This window comes from Haliaeetus albicilla, chromosome 14 (assembly GCF_947461875.1).
Source record: "Haliaeetus albicilla chromosome 14, bHalAlb1.1, whole genome shotgun sequence".
NCBI lineage: Eukaryota > Metazoa > Chordata > Aves > Accipitriformes > Accipitridae > Haliaeetus > Haliaeetus albicilla.
The window spans coordinates 33,297,784-33,319,504 of record NC_091496.1 but is presented as its reverse complement, the minus strand read 5'-3'; the positions used below and the strand labels follow the sequence as shown (position 1 = coordinate 33,319,504).

At 42.8% G+C, this 21,721-nt stretch overlaps 1 protein-coding gene across 6 annotated transcripts in view; it reads right to left on the bottom strand.

Moving 5' to 3' along the window:
* Window positions 1–21,721, bottom strand: part of TMEM117 (transmembrane protein 117) — a 237,662-nt gene that overhangs the window by 39,935 nt on the left and 176,006 nt on the right. For all 6 annotated transcript variants that reach the window (XM_069802220.1, XM_069802224.1, XM_069802221.1 and 3 more), the window contains one exon: window positions 2,376–2,535. In XM_069802220.1, coding sequence (XP_069658321.1) covers window positions 2,376–2,535 — 160 coding nt within the window. The remainder of the gene's footprint in view (window positions 1–2,375; window positions 2,536–21,721) is intronic.

The window sequence follows — 21,721 nt, the reverse complement described above, 5'->3', positions numbered from 1 at the left end:
GGTCGTAACTTTCACATTTACACTTCAGCCACACGTCTCTGTCTTCTACTCTGTCTCTCGTCAGTGCTTGTCTCCCTCACCCATCCCCTGAATTCCCAGTGAATCGCTCGGACTGGAGGAGCCTTTGCACACTAGAAGGAGAGCGGGGCCGGGAGGCAGCCAGAGTTTGTTGCAGGATGGAAACCAAAGGTAAAAAGTGCACCTACCCTTAAGTATCGCTCACGTATAACTGTCTACATAAGGTTCAGCTGTCTGTGTTCTCCTCTTCATGTGTCTGCCTGGGTTACATCTAATTGAAAAAAGGTAGCTCTTCAGGGTGGGGACCTACTTCTTTCTTATGCTCTACCTAGGGCTTAGATAAATATTAAATTATAATAATACTAAGAAGGCAAAGCCAATATTTACAATTATGTGATTGTTTTTCACAGCATTGAGAATGGATTTCCAAACTCAATTGGTTTTTCTCTTGTTAACACAGTCACATTTGCAGTATTTACGCTACAATTCGGAGCGACAGAAAATGCCTGTACTCAAAAATTAGATAAGACTTAATCTGTGCTCTTAGTTAACGCCAGCCTCAAACAGAAATTGCTTAATACTAAACTTTTTTTTTTTCTAATTTTACCTGTTTCTTGCTAAAGCTTGTTAAGTCAGAAAAAACCCTGTGAAACAGATGACACTCTTAGAAAGAATTTCTAGAGACATGTAATTCTAAAGCATACTTCAGTCAAAGGATCATGATCCTGATGGTCTTCACTTGTGATTTAATACTTTGCTGTCTCAACTTGACTTTATTGCAGTAGCAATGCAGTGATGCTAGAACTACACTGTAAATAAAACATGCCAACTTAGTTGCACAGTCCAAATAAATAACTTTAAATAAATAAATAACTCCATCACAGAAACATCAGTCAAAAATGCAATTAAAAAGAGCCTCTTGCTTTGTGTTGTAAAAATATGACATAGTACTCAGGACAGGCTGTTTCACATAAAATTCTTCCCTATATTCAGCAACTCCAAGGTCAAAGTACTGGAACTTCATTTTTCAAAGTTGAAAGGATGATTTAATAATTATTTGGTATGAAGACAACTCTGTTTCTCTACCCTGCATACAATATCAAATTCAGTATTGCTTGATACATCGTGTATTTTCATTCACGCTTTCATTACAGCGCTGTGAAGTACAATCATTTATTATACATTCTCTTGAATTTTTTCGAAACAGCAAACAAAATGTAAAATGCAAAGGGAGAGAAAAGAAAGCACCAGAAATCTTACTAGAAAAACAGTATTCCCTTTCTTATCCTCCTTGTTCTAACCACGAACCGCAGCGAGCACTGAACAGTGCTGGACATTGGAAAATAAAACTGAACTATAGGACTTTATGCAGCTTTAATGTCCTAGTACAGCAGTGATAAATTCTGAGTGCCACCACAGTGTCACCTCTAGGATAATTACTCAAGCAATAGATATCTCATTATAGAGAACTAAGTGTCTCAGAAATGGTCTTTGCTAGCAGACTTAGTTGGTAATACACTGGAGAGAAAGGACCCATCAGTTCTTCTCAAATTCTTTGCTAAACTTCAGTTCAACCGTCTAACATATCTAGGACTAATAGCAAAAGTCACTCAGGCCTTCGATGCTCCTTTTCCTTCCCTCCGCCCAAATGACCTAATTTTTCACAGAGCATTGGGTGAGTTATTCACACAAGGCTCAAACCACAGACAAATGCAAAGCGTAGAGAGCAGCATCACATGAAGGAGGTTTTTGGCCACAAACTTGTGACCCAGATTCCTTTCTTAACAGCTAGATTCAAAGGAGCAGACATCAGGCAGACTACAGGGAATCATCTCCCCGGTTAACCTCGCTGGCAGAAGACCTTACAGTACAAGGACGTGTCATCAAAGTAAAGCAATCTTCATGTGCAAGTGGAAAGTGGACTTTTAGTAGCAAATACTAATTTTCATCTATTAAAATGCTGTAATATTGTAAATGCTTGAAACATGGAAGTATTTCTTTCTTGTTTGGCTGAATTTCTTTCACCTTCCTAACAGAAGCTTTGAATTTACAAAACAACTAGCTTCCGTTTCTTTTTCTGATGTCACTTTTGCAGAAAACACCTTCTAATTTGGAAAGTTGTGCAGTTCTTACCTGTTAGTCTAAGAAGAGAAATCAGCAATGTTTTCACAATAAAAGGCCAGCAGGCTTTTTGCAAAGTCACTGAGAATGGTGTAATAAAATGTCCCTACTAATAGTGGTTGCAAACTAAACATTTATTTACCTTTATGTAGTCTTAGCTAAACACCATTTGGTCTAGAGGAAACAGAGTGACTAGGCAGTCTCAGCAGCTTGAATGAAACATTAGGAGAGGGTACCTGCATGACGATAAGAAGGTCAAACACCAGGATGAAAGAAGCCAAGAAGGCTCTTGAGACCTCATCACTTGGCAGAAATCCACGATTCAGCTTGTCCCAGCTGATCCAGTCAGTAGTGATGACAAGCACAACTACAGAGGTCAGAGTAAACAGAACCGTCCTGCAAGGGTAAAAAAAAATAGTTCAGAGAGAATACAGTAGTAATGAAGATGCATCATTCTATTTTATCTGTCTTCGAATGGTCATCTAGTGCTTTATCAGTACTTTTCTGCTGATGAAAAGAGATTGAAGAAAATTAAGTGTACAAACAAATCATTTAATTCAAAATAGGAAAGCATTCAGCTGTATCCTTAGTAGAAAGAAATTTAGTAGCTAGTACTAACCATGTCGCAAAATTAGCCTGGAGTGTATCACTCTTGTCCCTCATTCCATATTTTTCACTGCAGATGCAAACCAATTAAGTAAAATCAGAAAGAAGTAAACTATAACAATGTACTAAGGACTGTATGATCTAGGCCAAATTCAAATGATCAATTTGAGAGAACATTTTCTAAGGCACCAAAGACACTAGAACCTTTGAAAAGTCTTTTCTCAGCTGTAGGAGCTATAGGACACTAACTGTGAACTCTAATTTTTATATAGAAACCCATCTGTATGAAAGCAATTTTCATTGGACTAAATTAATCTTTAGTAGATTCTGGGAGTTGTAGAAAGATTTTGCTTTGTGTCTCCTAAGATGTCCTTTGTACAAGTTTTCAACACATCTTATGGCATTTCTGAGAAGTCAGTGAAGAGTGAATTACAAAAGTAATAAAGCCTCCATATGAATGCTGTGAGAATTCCAGAAGACACATTTGGCTAATTCATACAATTTTGCAATATGGTATTTAAGAAAATATCTTTCTAAGCTATCCCCCCAAAATAGCTCTGCATCATTTCCAGCAGCACTTTGGTGATATCCTTCAGAGTTGTCAGCGATGACGGATTGAATTCCTGGTTCTGTGGAAGCAGGCAAATTTAGCTGGTAATTTGAGGGGGAGCAAGGCTTCTCCCAGTAGCCATAGCTGTCAGTAAATCTGTGCTGTAATAGGGGCATATCAACATCTGAATGCACGCACGCAGCTAAATAATTGTGGCAGAGTGGAGTTTTTTTCTACAGCAATTAAGTCTCATTTTCTTCAGCTACCGAGGGCTGTAAAACAATGTGAAGAATATTTCCCATGACACTTCCAAACAGGACAAATACTCAGCAGAGCAAAAGAAAAATCTGTACACCAGTAGGCACAGGCTACCAGCCTGTAAGCATTTCTTCTTATACATCAGCCTTGGCTGTGTCTGTGTAGGAAGGGAAAACAAATACGCACATAAGCAGCAGGGTACACATTTGGACTCCTAATCATCATTCTTCTGTGGCACGATGGGCTGCGCTTCTTCACGATATAATGAGGCACAAAATTACTTGATTGCCACCATCTTTACCTTTGAACATTTATTTTTATTCTTAATAAATACATTCAGTTGTATTCAACACTATGGTTGGCACTATACCAGTATCCCTTAAGTGTATTACCAGCATCTGGGCAAGAAAAAAAAAGGCATCTCAGACTTAATTAGACATAAGCAATATTCAAACCTGCTTACCCCCGAAACATTTGCTTAGCTACCATCTCACCTGCCAGTACCTGAACCTGACTGACTTTTCTACAAGCTCCACTTTGGCCCATACCCAGAGTGGTTTACTTCGGAAAGGCGATTCATTATGGTGCTTCTCTCTTGCATATAGTCTCCTGAGACCACAAAGGTGGGTTTTCCCACCTATTTCACCTTCCTATCTGAAACTTACACAGAGGTAATTTACACAGCTGAGAATTTCTCCAGAAAGGACACAATCCGCAGTGCTTGTCTGTGGCCGGTGCAGACTGCCCTGGCCGCTGAGCACACTGATTTTCCTCATCCTTTTTCTGAGGAACCCATATCTCCTGGTGCACGGGCAGTTTAGAACCGTAATTCACGTCTGCGTAGTTTGCTATGGAAAGGAACCATGTACCCAGATGTTATGCTCAACACTATTCTGCTTCAGTCCTCTTGAATTATGCATTTGCGTTTTGGAGCAAGAGTTCAAAGCATGGAAGGTCAGACTTTGGCATGTATGCAAGCAAAGGCAGACATATTTTTATGCACGCTTCATTGGCATGCATGCAAAGACCAATGTGTGCTCAAGTCCTGATTTCCTTGAGGAAATGCATATGCACTTAAAAAACTGCTTTGTTATTCATTCTGAAATGTCAAATAGGGAGGGAAGGGAGCAGAAAATGGGCTGCTAATAGAATATGAAAATGTGAAACCAATAAAAAAGGTTAGAAATATAGACTGTTGAAATGGTTGCATTAAACAGCATAATTAGCACTCAGTTGTATTTTTGACCTATGATACTGGAACACAGCAAGATATTAAACACTTGCTTTTGGAGTTATTATAAACTGAGTTTGTCTGGGTTAGAGTTCAGTTCACTTCCTATGAAAGTATAGCATTGCTCCCGTGTCCTGGCGATTAAGAGAAGCAGCTGAGGATTTCATTTAACTTGACAGAACTTGTATCAGATGAACCAATGTGAGCTACCCTGCAATATTTAGGCCAGTGCAGGTTGTCCTTTGTTCTGCAAGGCACATTACTGAGAAAGAGCTACGCCATCAAAAAATTCACAGCGTTGCTGGCAGGACCTCTCCGTCTTCTGCTTACAGAAGGGCTATGAGGGGAAAGGCAAGGGAGGATTGTACCAGACACTGTCTTCTCTGTATCGGACATCAAGAAATGCAACTTCTTTCTCTACTTCACAGAGGAAATACACTTTTATATTTCACTTCTAATTCTAGCTTGCTGTATTGAACGATTATGTGCCCTGGGCACCTATTCAGCTACAACAACACACATTTTACAACCTAGCCCATACTCTTCAAGATATAAGGTTACTATGAAGAATAAAAATAAAAAAACCTATCTGCAGAAAAACACTGTCCAGGCCAATTGTATACTGAGAAGTTAAAATTATTAGGTAGGTCCAGAAAAGTCAGTACTGCGCTCATCACTGCCAATGATAATCTAAAATCCTCAGTTCTACGCTGAACTGAGGGAAAGCTTGAAGAGAGGAACTTTATACTGCCAGGAACCTCTCAAGAAGCAGGTAATTTTTTAGACTGTATCTCTATAATCTTTGATAGTCCGGACTGAGTTTGTTCTTGAATTTGTCCAACCAAGTCACTCATGCCAAACTGAATCCACACTGCTGGCCCTCATTCGCCAGCAGAACATTAATTTTGTCCTCACACACTTAGCAAGGGCCAAACCAGATGTCTTTGGCTTCTGCATTTCCCACAACAGCACCTTCTGGGACCATAAGCTTTGAGCAAGCTGACTGACCACTTAGCACCTATCACCCAGCTTATTATACACTACCAGAGGTTATGCAGAACATGGGCCAGAAGCTTGAGCGGATTTTGTCATTGGTGGTGGCTGCAGACAATTCCTTATGGCAGACAGGGTCATAACCTCTACCTTGCAGTCTCTATCATGCAGAAATGCCATTTCTGGAGGAGAAAGGCTGTGACACCTCATTTTCCTCTACACTACTAGAATCAGTAGTAAGTACAGAACATCCACAAGCAATGGGCCACCTTCAACTATTCCAAGCACCTGGCATTAATTTACCTACAATGTCTCCACACTGCCATCCTAATGTTCAAGAACGTAGCCATCATCCTCTGATGTTTGGACAACCCAACCCTGGACAAGTTGTTTGGAAAGCACTTAGAGGTGGGAAAATTCAGAGCTGGTGTGTTATGTCACCAGTCACACGCTCCCATCACAGGTGTCATCCACAGCTTCGCTCTGTGTGATCTCTTGAACTTTGCAAAAGACTGAGATGCTGGTCACATATTAATCTTCTGTTTGCTCAGTGGAGGTCATAGTTATGCAAATAGAAAAAGGCTGTCACGGCAGCATAACGCAGACGCTGGTGGATAACAGGTTTACATGAAATGTTTAGAAAACAGGGCATCTTTGATTCAGGGCAGTCCAGTATACAGGTACAGACCTGCACTGTAGGCAGTGCTGCATATTCCCTGCTGTCTCTGGGGAATATCAGTCCTTAAATTTTTTTTATATGCCCATAAATTTCACAGCACACTCATGCAGTGTGTGAGAGTCCATACATACCTACATTACCCGCACATGCAATGGCCACCATGCATATTATCTCAGCCCTATTTCTGCCTGTTGGGCTGAAAAGCTCACACCCTTCTCTTAAACACCTCTTGCTCTTTCAAAATCACAAAAAAATTTCTCCCTAGATTTTCTGTCTCTCTGCCCCTTGTACACAATGCCTGAGCTGTCACTTGGCACATGATGACCAGAGATCAGACTGGACTTTCCTACTGATTCTTCAAATAAAAATCGTGTTGTAAAGGAAAGTAGCTCTTCATCATCTCTCCCTTGCTAGTGGTCTTTCCTCACCCTCAGAGAAAAGCTCTCCTCATGGGGCTTTCCGAGAAATTTCTCTGCTGGTGTCCCAGTGCCCAGATGCCCTGCATGCCACACTCTGGCACAGCTGTGGCCAAAGGGTGAATGAGAACCGAGAAAACTTAAATCAGAAACACAGGTACATTAAATAAACAAGACACAAACCCAATGCAACATCACAGCAAGGAAAAGTAACAGGAGCAAAAAAACAGGGCCAGTTGAGGCCAACACATTCCCTAGAAAATAAAATGAGAATAGTGTGCATTTGGGTGAGCAGAGCTGTGCCCTTCTTCAGCAGATAATACTCTAAAGTGCCAGGGCTACCTGCCTTAACCTACTCCAAAATATTGAGGATAGGGTGTGATTTCCTAAAAAGCTCTTCCAGAAGTCGAAGATAAATCCTAAATGTTCAGTGAAAGAAAGCAAAAAACACAAAACCCGGTGGAGTGAGCAACCCATCCAGTGCTGTGAGGACCTAATTTTTTTGGTAGGATTCCTTGCCAGAATCTTTCCCCAGTAGATGTTTCCATTCCTACACTCTAGGCTACTTCATGGGTGACATCACTCAACAGTGGAAAAAGTAAAGATGACTTTTCCCTTGCCTTCAAGCAAGCCTGGCTTGTTTCCATTTCCAAGTGGTAGGGACAACCTGAGATACTCAACTTCCTTGGGATATGAGGACCAGGAGCTGCCACACTGCATGCTGGACAGAACTGTGTTAACGTGTTAATTCCCAAAAGAGTTTTGTAAGCTCAGTCTGGCACTGAAGACTCTCAAGACTCTGCAGACTCCCTTAGAGTGCCCTTTTAGCAGTGCCCTCATCTTACTGCAGACATTGTTCTTGCCCTGGCCGACTGGTCTGTAACTTTTCTCCCTTTGCCTTGCACCTGTACATTCCTGAGATTATGAACTGCAAGTTCTTTATGAATGGGATGAGCCAAAATTTGTCTGTGGAGAAATGAAAAAGCCACTTATTCCTGGGATCTGTAATGCAGTTGTTCTCTGAATGTGTAACTGCATTCAGATACATCAATAATTCTCTAGATCCATAACTAGCAAGAAATAAAGACCTTCTCCCATCAGAAGCCAGCAATGTGGAAACTCCTTTTTGAAGAGCGTGGCAGAGAACGTCAGAGTTGAGCCTGTGCAGCTTAGTGCGCAGACTGCCTGCCGTACCAGGGTTTGCAGTCTGTCTGCCCAAAGGGAAATCCCACCACTGCCATCTGAAATGTCACGAGTGCCATCCCATGCTTGTGCAGTCCTGGTCTTGAGAGAGCGCTGTGGGCCAGAGCAGCAGCTGGACTGCTCTGAAACACAAAGTTGGGCTCTGGAGACAGAGCTGTGAGAGACTGAGCCAGGAAGGGAGAGGAAGGGAATACCCAAGCTTTGCAATCTACTACAACTGATGTCAAGTGTTGATGCAAACCTAAGACTTTCTGGCTTTATTTCAGCGGGAGGGAGGGCCACATCATTTACTTTTCTTTTAATTCCAAAATAACATCACTGCGACCAGCCCTCCTGGTAAAAGATTTTCCTGGCTATATCTGTAAACCGCCCATGCAAGTGCACATATTCTAATTGCTCAGTAACATTATGGGCCACGACAAAGGCAGTTCAAACTAGAAGGCTGGCTTGCCCATGCCACTTCATTAAATCAGTATGCCAAGCATGAGGTTACTGATGTTCTCAGAAGTCTTGGCTGAGAGATGACACAATGTACTGCCGCGACCTTAGGTCCTGACTGCTTGGAGACACCCTCTTCTGCGGTTTTGTGTGTCCTACCCCCCACATCAGGAATTCCCTAGGCAGAGTCCATGAGACCCTGCCTCATCCTCTCGCAGCCCCAGTGCAGCACCACAAAACCATTCCTAGCACATCTCCTCCAGCCCTGTGCCAGAAGTACCTTTGACATCTTCAGGAAACAGTCTGTTATTTGTACTGAGCTGAAAGCGAACAAAACAGAATTTGTCCCTGGCAAGATAAAGACAAGCTAAGAAATGTCTACAAGTTCACAAAACATTTAATGTTGGAAACAAGAACTGCTTCCAGTCTGAGTCGCCTTATTCTTCACATCTAAATCAGCAGGGAAAAGTGTACCAAAACCAAATTCTGGTCCGTGATGGGACCTCATTTCTAAATCATCACATAATGAAAGTGAAGTCTTTCACTGCTCAAATATCAAACACAATTCTTTGCACAACCATACTTAAGGGGAAGATAATACTACCTTCAATTTACCAGCAACTTTGAGATGATCATTGTTAGAACTATTTAGAATTTTCTTGTGTTACAAGACCCTGTCAAATCTTTTCTGAAGCTACAACTTTGATGATCAGATAGCAAGAGTTCTCCTAAGATCGACTGAAGAGATGAAAGACAAATTTTGGGTATTTTCCTTATCTTCATTTTGTCTTTTCAAAGTGGCAAAAAGCTCTACACCGTTTCCAGAAAAAAAACCTACCTGTGCTTAGTCTAAAGTAGCTGGGATAGCTACTGGCTAGGATAGAGTTAATTTTCTTCATAGTAGCCACTATGGGGCTCTGGTTTGGATTTGTGCTGGAAACAGTGTTGATAACCCCAGGATGTTTCCGTCCCTGCTGAGCAGTGCTCACCCAGAGCCAAGGGCTGTTCTGCTTCTCCCCCCACCCCACCAGCGAGGAGCCTGGGGGGGCACAAGGGGTTGGGGGGGACACAGCCGGGACAGCCGACCCCGACTGACCCAAGGGAGATCCCAGCCCGTAGGACGTCGTGCTCCCCATATAGAGCTGGGGGAAGGAGAAGGAAGGGGGGACGTTGGGAGCGATGGCGTTTGTCTTCCCCAGTCCCCGCTGGGCGTGATGGAGCCCTGCTGTCCTGGGGATGGCTGAACTCCTGCCTGCCCAGGGGGAGTGGGAACGGATTCCTTGCTTTGCTTTGCTTGCGCGTGCAGCTTTTGGTTTAGCAATTAAACTGTCTTTATCTCAACCCGCAAGTTTTCTCACTTTCACCCTTCGGATTCTCTCCCCCATCCCACCAGGGCGAAGTGAGCGAGCGGCTGTGGGGGCCTTAGCTGCTGACTGGGGTTAAACCACAACAGTAGCTCTTAGATTTGTATGACATAGCATTTTGAGAACTATTCATCACACTTTCACATATAATTGCCACTAAGATGGGTTATTTAAAAACTGTTAAACATCGCTAATAATCATTCCAGGTATTGCTTAATACTATGTACATTTGAGACAGAAGGACGCATTAAAAAAGAAACAAGATCATAAATTCTGTATGCCTATTATTGTTCATTAAGGAAATGATCATATATACTTAATAAAACATATAATATATATGTGAACTTACTAAATAAAGAAAATTAACTACCATATAGCCTAGGTATATTTAAACTCTAAATAAACCCACTAGCAGTTAATCAGCATTCATCAAAACCTTCAGCTTCAGATAGTGCTGTAGAAAACAGAAATGCAATTTTAATCAATGTTTTGTAAGTTATGTTTTCATAGAATCATAGAATCATACAATGGTTTGGGCTGGAAGGGACCTTAAAGATCATCTAGTCCACCCCCCCTGCCATGGGCAGGGACACCTTCCACTAGACCAGGTTGCTCCAAGCCCCATCCAACCTGGCCTTGAACACTGCCAGGGATGGGGCAGCCACAGCTTCTCTGGGCAACCTCTTCCAGTGCCTCACCACCCTCACAGTGAAGAACTTTTTCGTCATATGTAATCTAAATCTACCCTCTTTCAGTTTAAAGCCATTACCCCTTGTCCTGTCGCTACATGCCCTTGTAAAAAGTCCCTCTCCATCTTTCTTGTAGCCCCCCTTTAGGTACTGGAAGGCTGCTGTAAGTTTCCCTGGAGCCTTCTCCAGGCTGAACAACCCCAACTCTCAGTCTTTCTTCACAGGAGAGGTGCTCCAGCCCTCTGATCACCCTCATGGCCCTCCCCTGGACTTGCTGGAACAGGTCCATGTCCTTCTTATGTTTGGGGGACCCAGCACTGAATGCAGTACTGTAGGTGGGGTCTCACAAGAGCAGAGTAGAGGGGGAGAATCACCTCCCTCAACCTGCTGGTCACACTTTTGATGCAGCCAAGAATGCAATTGGCTTTCTGGGCTGCAAATGCACGTTGCCGGGTCATGTTGAGCTTCTTGTCAGCCAAGACCCCCAAGTCCTTCTCCAAGTCCTGTGGGCTGCTCTCAATCCATTCTCTACCTGGCCTGTATTTGTGCTTGGGATTGCCCCGACCCATGTGCAGGACCTTGCACTTGGCCTTGTTGAACTTCATGAGGTTTGCACAGGCCCACTTCTCAAGCCTGTCAAGGTCCCTCTGGATGGCATCCCTTTCCTCCAGCGTGTCGACCGTGCCACACAGCCTGGTGTCATCTGCAAACTTGCTGAGGGTGCACTCAATCCCACTGTCCATGTTGCCGACAAAAATTTTAAACAGCAACGGTCCCAATACTGACCCCTGAGGAATGCAGCTCATCACTTCTCCACTTGGACATGGAGCCATTGACTGCAACCCTTTGAGTGCAACCATCCACCCAATTCCTTATCCACCAAGTGGTCCATTCTGTAAAATCTGTGTCTGTCCAATTTAGAGACCAGATGTCATGTGGGACAATGTCAAATGCTTTGCACATGTCCAGGTAGATGATATCAGTTGCTCTTCCCTTATCCACTTCACCGGACTGTCACGATTTCTCAAATATAATGGATAGTGCCTTAGCAACTTCATCTGCCAGTTCCCTCAGGACCTGTGGATGTATCTCATCAGGTCCCCTGGACTTGTGCACCTTCAGGTTCCTTAGATGGTCTCAAACCTGATCTTCTCCTACAGTGGGTGGTTCTTCATTCTCCCAGTCCCTGCCTTCGCCTTCTGCCACTTGGGTGGTGTGGCTGGAGCACTTGCCAGTGAAGACTGAGGCAAAAATGTTGTCGAGTACCTCAGCCTTCTCCATATCCTGGGTAACCAGCTCTCCTGCTTCCTTCTGGAGAGGGCCCACATTTTCCCTGGTCTTCCTTTTATCATCGATCTACCTATAGAAGCTTTTCGTGTTGCCCTTGATGTCTCTGGCCAGATTTAATTCTATCAGGGCTTTGGCTTTCCTAACCTGATCCCTGGCTGCTTGGACAAGTTCTCTGTATTCTTCCCAGGCTACCTGTGCTTGCTTCCACCCTTTGTAGGCTTCCTTTTTGCGTTTGAGTTTGTCCAGGAGCTCCTTGTTCATCTATGCAGGCTTCCTGGAGTTTTTGCCTTTCTTTCTCCTTGTTGGACAGTTGCATCACTCCTGAGCTTGGAGGAGGCGACCCTTGAATACGAACCAGCTTTCTTGGGCCCCTCTTCCCTCCAGGGCTGTATCCCATGGTACTCTGCCAAGCAGATCCCTGAAGAGGCCAAACTCTGCTCTCCTGAAGTCCAGGGTAGCGAGCTTGCTGTGTGCCCTCCTCGCTGCCCCAAGGGTCTTGAACACTGCATTTCATGGTCACCACAGCCAAGGCTGCCCTTGAGCTTCACATTCCCCACCAGCCCCTCCGTGTTGGTGAGAACAAGGTCCAGCATAGCACCTCTCCTCATTGGCTCCTCCATCACTTGGAGAAGGAAGTTGTCATCAACGCATTCCAGGAACCTCCTGGATTGCTTATGCCCTGCTGTGTTGTCCCTCCAACAGATATTGGGGTGGTTGAAGTCTCCCCTGAGGACCAGGGCTTGTGAACATGAGGCTGCTATCTGTCCATATCTGCCACATCTGCTTGGTCTTCCTGGTTGGGTGGCCTGTAGCAGACCCCCACTATAATGTCATCTGTCCCTGTCCTCGCTTCAATCCTGACCCACAGGCTCTCGGTTGGCTCCTCACCCATCCCCAGGCAGAGCTCCATCACTTCTTCTCCAGTTGAACATGGAACCATTGACCGCAATCCTTTGAGTGCAACCTTCCACCCAATTCCTTATCCACCAAGTGGTCCACCTGTCAAATCCATGTCTCTCCAGAGACCAGATGTCATGCGGGCACTCCAGCTGGTCACTGACACAGAGAGTGGCACCCCCTCCTTGTCTCCCCTGTCTGTCCTTCCTAAAGAGCCTGTGTCCTTCCATTCCATCACTCCAGTTACAGGAGCCATCCCACCATGTCTCCATGATGCCCATAAAATCAGAGCCCCACAGGCATGTGCGCGTCTCTAACTCCTCTTGTTTATTCCCCATGCTACGTGCATTTGCACTGAGGCATTTAATTTGGGCCCCTGATGAAGCTGACTTACTGCCTGGAGTGGCTGGAATTCCTTTGTGCTGTTCTTCAGGTGATCTCCTGCTGACATGTGATCCCTCTCCAGGTTCTGGACATCTATTGCTGGCACTGGCATCAAACTGGTCAGAGTGGGATGGATTGAAGTTCCTTTCCCCAGCAACTTTAGTTCAAAGCCCTCTTCACCACCTTGGCAAGCCTATGACCAAAGATGCTCTTCCCCTTCTCTGACAGAAGAATCCCATCGGTCCCCACTAAACCAGGTTTCTCAAAGTGAGTCCCGTGGTCTAAGTAGCTGAACCCCTGGCTGTGGCACCAGTCCCGTAACCATTTGTCGATTTGCCAGATTCTACTGACCCTTTCAAACCCCCTCCCTTTGACTGGGAGGATTGATGAAAAAAACTACCTGTGCTCCAGAGTCCCTTACCGCCGCTCCCAGGGCTCTGTAATCCTTCTGGATACTCCTCAGACCGCTCTCGGCTGTATCACTGGTGCTCACTTGAAATAACAGCAGTGGATAATAGTCAGTGGACTGTAGGCTTGGTAGTCTCTCGGTGATATCCCTGATACGAGCCCCCGGTGAGCAGCACATCTCTCTAGAGAGTGTCAGGTCGGCGGATGGCTGCCTCCGTACCTCTCAGAAGAGTCGACCACCACTATCACCCGTCCACTTTTCTTAGTCGCGCTGGTTGTTATTCAGGGAGCAGATGGGGCTGCCTTACTTGGCTCCAGCATCTCTCCTGATGTGACGGGTCTTTCCTCTTCAGTCTGCAGAGCAGTGAACCAGTTCTGCAAGGGCACCTCAGGCCTTGGGGGAATTCTCTTCCTCCTGCTGGTCCTAGCCGTTGCAAGCTTCCATTCTTCTGCATTATCGGCCCCGCAGCCTTCCATGTGTGCCGGTTGGGGAGTTTTTGGCTGTTTGGCTGCGAGTGCACTGCGGACTGTGCTTGGAACCAGCGACTGAACTCCTTCTCGGTCTCCCTGATGCTCTGCAGCCTTCTCACCGCCTCCTGCAGCTCAGCCCAGCTCCTCCACCTGGGCACACCTTTCGTCAGCCGCTCTCTCTAGTGAGAGCTGCTGACTCCCAGCAGGTCTCCGCACTCCCCTGGGGTTTCCCTGGCTCAGGAAACCCCCCCAAAATCCTCGATCCCCCGGCCCGCTCCCCCTGCACCGGAGCTGGTCACCTCAGTCATCAGTTGCAGTGGTTTATAGTGTCACTTTTCATGAATGTGCCAAAATAGTTAAAAAACACCCTGTGAAAACAGATACAGAAAGGGAAGAACAAATTTTACTGCTCTTGATATTTAAAAATGCTTTCCAGTCCTCAGGAAAGAAAGATCATCCATCAAGTTAAATACTCTCCATAATTTTTAATCCCAGAATCAGCACTGGCCAAACATACCGTTCCACAGTGTACAATAACTATAAAGAACAATGCTACTGCAGATGTTCATATGCAAATGCCAACACTTTTTATTTCACTTGTTTTAATTAAGAAGGGTTCTGTTATTAAATCTGTCAAAAATAGCAACTCTAAACGCATTTAAAATAAAATATTTAGTCTGCCTGTTGCTTGGTGTCAGCACCACTTCTGCACTAAGCAAGTGTAAGGGACAGATGCTCTGCTGGTGAAAAGCATCTGGGTTCTCTGGAGCAGCGTGGATTCAAGCCTCCAGCTCGCCACTGCTCTTCTGCCCCGGCGGGACAGTGCTCTGAAAGGAGGGAGAGCAGGGACTCGAGAGCTCTGCCTTTATCAGCAGCTACTGCAATGCAACAAGGTAGTGCGGGGTCATAGTCGGTGCTGAGGACCCCGTATTCGCCCTGTTTGCATCTTGTGGGCTGAACTGAGCACCCATCCGTAACTGCAGCTCGCTAGGTGAGATCCCAGAGAGCAGCTCCCACTTGGGTTGCACCCAGCAGAAATGCCACTTGTGCACCCCAAGGTCAAGCCGTGCCGTGAACCAAAGGGCAGGTGGAGAGATGACTGGGGGATCCACTTCAGAAGTGTGCTACTGAAGTGATCTGCTAATACAGACACAGCCTAGAAGAAGTCACACGCAACAAATATCTAGGAATGTCCGGAAAATTAATTACACTGGATCTCTTTTGTTAAAATACGGTGTTTGTTCCCCTGACGGGGACAAATATGACACACTACTGCCAAATTTCAGAGCACCACACCCCCCACGGCATGCTCTGCAGGCATAAATAAGTGGGAGACAGTATATTAATGTAGATTACCATCAAAAAGACTTCATTATCTGAAGTTAAATACCAATTAGATAAAAATGTTTTTTAACGCAAACTTTGAATTGCATTATCTTTTTAAAAAACTTGCCATCACAGTAGCGTATTTCTGACTTCTATCCTACACTAGGAAGTAATGGGTAAGTAATTCACTATTTGGCAGTAACTGCCAGTTCTGAAGTATCTGTTCTGAAACTGCAAGTTCTGAAATACTCTCTGTTTCAAACAGGGCATAGGAAAGGGAACCCTGTGTTGGGACTGGCTCAAAAATGCTTATCAATAGCAGATACTGCACATTTTGAGAACCTTGCATTCCCAGCTAAGTCTTCTAGCTTCTGCTTGTCGTTGTTCTGCCTGGTGAGCTCAGGAAACCAGACACCACAGAGTATAAAGGATGCTCTGAGTTTGGCAAAACTGGAATTGTTTATTCTGCATTTTTATACATTCATTTCACTTAGAAAAATGAAAAACCTTTTTTGTGAATGTACACAGTACTAGTTTATTTTTTCAAGTTATATCAGTTTGTCAAAGAAAGGATATTACCTCTCCCACAAACCTTGCTTTGCTTCTATCCTTTGACTGTGACAGTTGCAATTTTATTAGAGTGTATCAATATGATTCCAGAGCTATTTGGGATTTTTGCACAAAGATTTGTATAAAGTCTGAAATTACATTCATGGTAATGCACAGAGGAAACATTTTACTATGTTTCATGTAATAAAATGAATAAGATTAGGTAACATAATCACATGGTGAAATATTAGAATTCTAGAGAGCATCTTTTTTTTATTATAGGTAGAAGCATCTTTGAGTTTCCTTTTGCCACACCATTAATTTACTAAAATGAAAGTGTTATCTATTTCAAACAGCACCTCATTTAAATTAAACTCATCAGCCATAAGCTTTAACTTTCAAATGCCATTTCCTATCTGTGACACAGAAAAGGAAAAACAGTTTAAGAAGGTTCGTGGTCTTGCTTGTAAAAAACATTTTCAATCAACACATATCATACGGAAGGTAGTATAGGACTCACATGAGTTATATCCGAGGAACTCTACTCCATGTTCAACTTCCAAAGTTAGAAGTAAATTGCCTAACTCCAGTAGAAAGCATCTTGAAAACTGCCACAATTCTACATGAGGTAAAGGGAGGCCATTTTTCTGGTTTACTTTCAGATGGATACATCACTTATTCTATCAACAGAATTTGGGGTGGAAGACAGCTGGCTCAAGAAACAACAAGAAAAAGATTTTCAAAAATGTTTTCAGAGCATTGAATGTGCCTTAGGATAGACCTGCCTGGCAGTTTTTCAGTGAAAATGGTTTATATTCAGACAAGGGCAGTTCATCAGATATGGAATTTACCCACAAAAGGGCCGATTTCTGTAACGTGAGGGAAGCTGTGTCAGAACTGGGCAAGATTCCTGCACCTCGCTGCGGTGGAGGAGCCAGGAGTTAGGGCAGCATCTCAGCTGGGCGAGATGGGGCAAACAGACCAGGGGCCAATAACCTGTTCTGTGTGATATCTGAGTATCAGTCTTCAAGAGACCAGCTGAATGCCATAATAACCAGGCTTTTGGATGCCGCACGGTACTATTTGTTCAGACTCTCTAGTTGGAGCTGCTCTAGTTTGTACAAACAAGTCAACATTAGCACAACTCTCCGGACGTAGATTTCCCACACCCAGCTGAGTGTCTTAGTGGCTAGTTATTAAGTCTTTATGCTATTTTCAGTCCCTGGTAAGAGTGAGGTAAAGGCTTGCTGTTCACCATAGTGGGAAGACATGGGATCATATGCCAAAACTTACGTAACAGGATTTTGGCTTTCCATGTTTCCAGCATCCCCAGTAGCTGCCACAGAAACTGGTTATGAGAAGAAAACATTCTTGGCCTCCTTTTCTCAGTTATCATGAAGTACTCAGTAAAGTCTTAAATTCATTGCAATGTGAAACAGGAAAAAGCTTTTGAAATGGAAAAAACATATGTCTCTACATTTAGAAGGCAACTCCCATTTCAAAGGCATTTAGATGGTAATTGAAATGCTACTCTAAAAGCCCCCAATTAGGCTCTTCAGATCTATAGCAGGAGCTAGAGGTATGTCCCAAGAACTCCTTGGTTTTCCTGAGCTGAAACATGTTATTAAATTCTAGTTTTAGAAATAAGCAAGAGCGTAAGTGTGGATTTAACACCACGTTTTCAAGCCATTCTATGATCTGGGTTATTTGGATTTCTAGATAGTTGATTTAAGACAAAGTGATTTTCAGAAGAACCAATTAACAACATGTAAGTCAGAAAGGTGGTAAAAATCAATGAATTAATAAACCAATTCCTTCATTAATAAATAAATTTATTCATTATTTCCCAATTATTGAATTTACTAGCATTGTTTGTATTCACAATTTATTTCATAATTAACGAAACTTTAGCCCTGATCAAAGTTTTACTACATAGGCAACACTCTGAATGTTTTCATCAGGATATAATAGACTCATATTTATATTCTGCATTTAAATTATTCAAATTTTTCCCAAATCACATGTGAAGTCTGCTGCATTTTGGCTAGAGCCAAGTGAACAACTGATGGTTAATTTTTTTAACACAGATTATTTTTACATATGGTTTAGCTCAGCACAATTAAAACATTTTATAAGGAACTCAGATTCAGCCAGGAACTTAACCATAGAAGTGTTTTTGTATAAATCTACATCTGAGCTAACTTATCTAATCTCTCATTCCAGTCGACAGAGATGTAGTGTGAGATTTGGTTGCCTAAATGTATGTGTTTAGTGTGATTTGGGGCACTGTGGAGCACCTTGGTTGGCCTCCAGACCCTGCAACAGAAGGTCTCCTCCGAGTCCTGTGTCATGTCTACCAGGTCTGTGCACTTTTTCAATACCCTAAAGTATTTCAAACTGTACTCAATGCCTGCGTTTAGGCACCTGAATCCCACCTTTATTCAGTCAGTGGATGCTGGAAAATTATTCAGGTGACTAAATACAAGTTTCTACTTGAGGTGAACTGAATGACCATCATCTGCATTGGTTAGAGCTCCATTGGCTTTAGTAGCAGCTGGCATGTCGATAGCCATAATCAAGACGTAAATACCAGGCACCTGAATCCAGAGCTGAATCTCCAAACTGAAGTCAGTTTTCAGTGTTTTAATTTCTTTCAAGAAATTAACTAAAAGCCTGCTTGAAATGAAAACAAATACATTTTATTTAGGAACTGTCAAGACTCACCTTTGAATAAAATAATGGATAAGTTCTATTTAGAAACTGTCAAATGAAAAATGCCACTGAAAAGTTGGGGTTTATTTGCTTTTTAAAACACATTTTAGAAAACTGAAATGACTTTGCAAAGCATTTTGATGTTGCAGAGTCTTAAAATTATCCTTGCAAGTTTTTGGAAAAAACAAGAACAAACCCCATAAAATTTCCCGCTGTCTTGTGATCATGAGTTACAAAGCATTAAGGATAAAACCAGCATCTGATTTTATCTATGTAGAACATACGGAACACATTGTCCTTGCCCAGATGCTGTCATGTTGCTGCTCTTAAACAAAGCTTTTGCTAAGAGTAGGTAGGAGGGCTGTACAGTATACATTTATATTCTCACAGCTTTTCAGGCAACATATTATAACCACAACCAAAATTTAAAAATACAGTTCAAACTTAGAATAAGCTAATCATAACAGTTTAATAGCTTTCTATGTTCTGGACTAGATCAGCTGTATATTTTAACTATATAGTAGTTTGATGGAATAAGAAATTTCTCATTATTTTAGGTTTCATACACCATGGCATCTATGGGATATAACTCCTCATTCTTCAAGGTGTTGTGCCTTTTACAATTACATTTGTGCAAACCCTATCAAAGTAAAATATAATTACAATTGTTTTGAACTGCTCTTCAATGTTGTTTGTTTTTTTTTTTTTCCCCAAAGCATATTGAATAAATGCAGGCTCTTTCATCTAACAAGTTGATTATATTTTGATTAAATGTATTTCCAAAACAACTCCAACACACACCAAAAAAAAAAAAATCCAAAAAGCTTTAATCTTGCTTCCTGAGCAATGCATTTTTATGTCAAAAATCTTCCAGAGAATATTAATCTTACCTTAGTAAGAAAAGGGCATTAGTAGACAGCAAGCTGAGCATGAGCCGGGCATGTGTGCTGGCAGCAAAGAGGTCCCAACAGTGTCCGGGGCTGTACTAACAGGAGCACAGCTAGTAGATCAAGGGAAATTAATATTTCCCTCTACTCCGCACTCATTAGACCATATCCAGAACATCACATTCAGTTTTTGGCCCCCCAGTACCTAAAAAGCACCAATAAATGGAAGTGGAGGTCCCTAAGCTGGTTGAGGGCTGAAGTATTTGTCCTGTGAGGAGAGGCTGAGGGTCTTTACACACCATCAACATTTATGAAGGAAACATGATCTTATCATCCAACAAGCAATCTTATTTGCCTATAGAAAAAATGGGAACGGCAATGGCACTAGCCTCAAACCAAAACCAGCATTATCAGGACTTCTGAATTTCAGCTGACATCGTTGCTGCGACTAAGACTTTACAAACGCAAGCACTCAAAACTTCACTTGACATTTACAGTAATTGCAACATATAATACTTTTTGCAGATGATTCAAGAAGAACTGATACCAACTCAAAAGTCACTCAGGAAATAAAAGTGAATATGTGTTTTTCCACAAGTTGAGCCAGGTCCAGTATAAGGCTGACACATCTTCTTAGATGACAAAGAAAAATCAAATCCAAATTACTGTGATTTTGATCTCCTGGAAAGTTAACCTTTCTATGAACAGAACTGGGTTAGAAAGAAGTATCAGCAAAAAGGAGCTAATAGAGATTCACCAGAAAACATGCTGAAGGCTAGTGCTACTCTGATAATTATATGCCCAGTTCTGTGACAATATGAATATTCCCCTTTTTCAGTGATAGATGGAGATGAGGAACTTGCGAGAAGCAAGAAGGACAAAACAATTTGGGAATTGTTATGGCTGAATTCACTAAGAAGCCCAGATACATATTTGGTTAAACTTTGAGCTTATCAGGAAATGGTTATCCCCCTCAAAGAGGAACTTATCAGTATTTCAGAAAAAGTCCTGTTCTATCCTGAGACTCATCTGCACTCTTTTCCAGCTTGCTATGGTAAACAGAAATCAGAAAACAGATAAATCCTGGAAGAAGCAGCAATATTCAGGGAACAAAGGTGCAGTAAACCCAGACTAAGGCTTCTCCCCCCCACCTCCTCCCAAATGAGAAGTGCAGGGGCTCAGATTAACATTCTTCCATATGGGTTAGATCACCATGCTACTGCCTACTCTGAGGAGACTGAGTCTCTCACTAGTTTTGGTCAGAAATTCCTTCCCACAGAAGAGAAATGTTTCTCAATGAAAGTTTAATCAAAAGTGATGCATTTCTGAATGTTTCCGTTTTCTCAAAAAACCAATAATAAAAAAGTTTTTTTCTCCAGGATTCCCAGCGAGGTGGAAGCAAAGGTCCCTCTCTTCCTGAAACAATTTGTAATCCTTTACTTTCCAGCCTCAGTCAGTCTCTTCAACATCTAATGTCCTAACAAGTAAGACTCAGATGTGAAGGTGCTCATAATTTGCCAGCTCAGTTCCATGTAATTTTGATTAAAATCTCCCAATTCCTACCATTTGCTTTTAGCTGATGTACTTACCTGGCAATTAGTACTTTTGTGGTTTGCTGACACCTTCTGTCTCTTCCCTGAGCAGTCTTAGATCTGCTTCTTCCTCCTGACCCGTCCACTTGACCTGACTTCAGTCCCGCATGAATTTCAATATAGTCCGTAACCTGTAATATGGCCTCCCTGGCCCTAAGATTTGACAGTGTTTTGGTGATCTAAGATTCATGCAAGTGGCTAAGGATGCCTCAACAGGATCAAAGGCACCGGCGATTGACAGCAAGTGGAAAAAGGCATCAGTTTTCATTTCTTCTGTGGTATAATCAGTGGCACTTGTTGCTTCTCCTGTGGTCTTCTCTTCTCGTGGATCTCCTTTAGGGTTATAACTATCTTCCAGAAAGCATTAAGGAGTAGATAATCAACATCCCATATCTTACGCCTAACCAGCAAGGTAGTTCTTTCACCAGAGCCAGGCTACAAGCTAGGGACAGCCCTTTTCTCTTGCCCAAGGAATAGGTGGGCTGTCAGAACGAGGGGCCACATTCAGGTTGGGTTAGGTACCCATCCCGTTTGCCTTCCAGAGACCCACACATCACATCAACTTTTCCTTTGCCTCCACGATTATACCAAGCTCAAAATAGTTTAGGCAGTGCTAAAGAGACCCTAAGTTTAATAAAT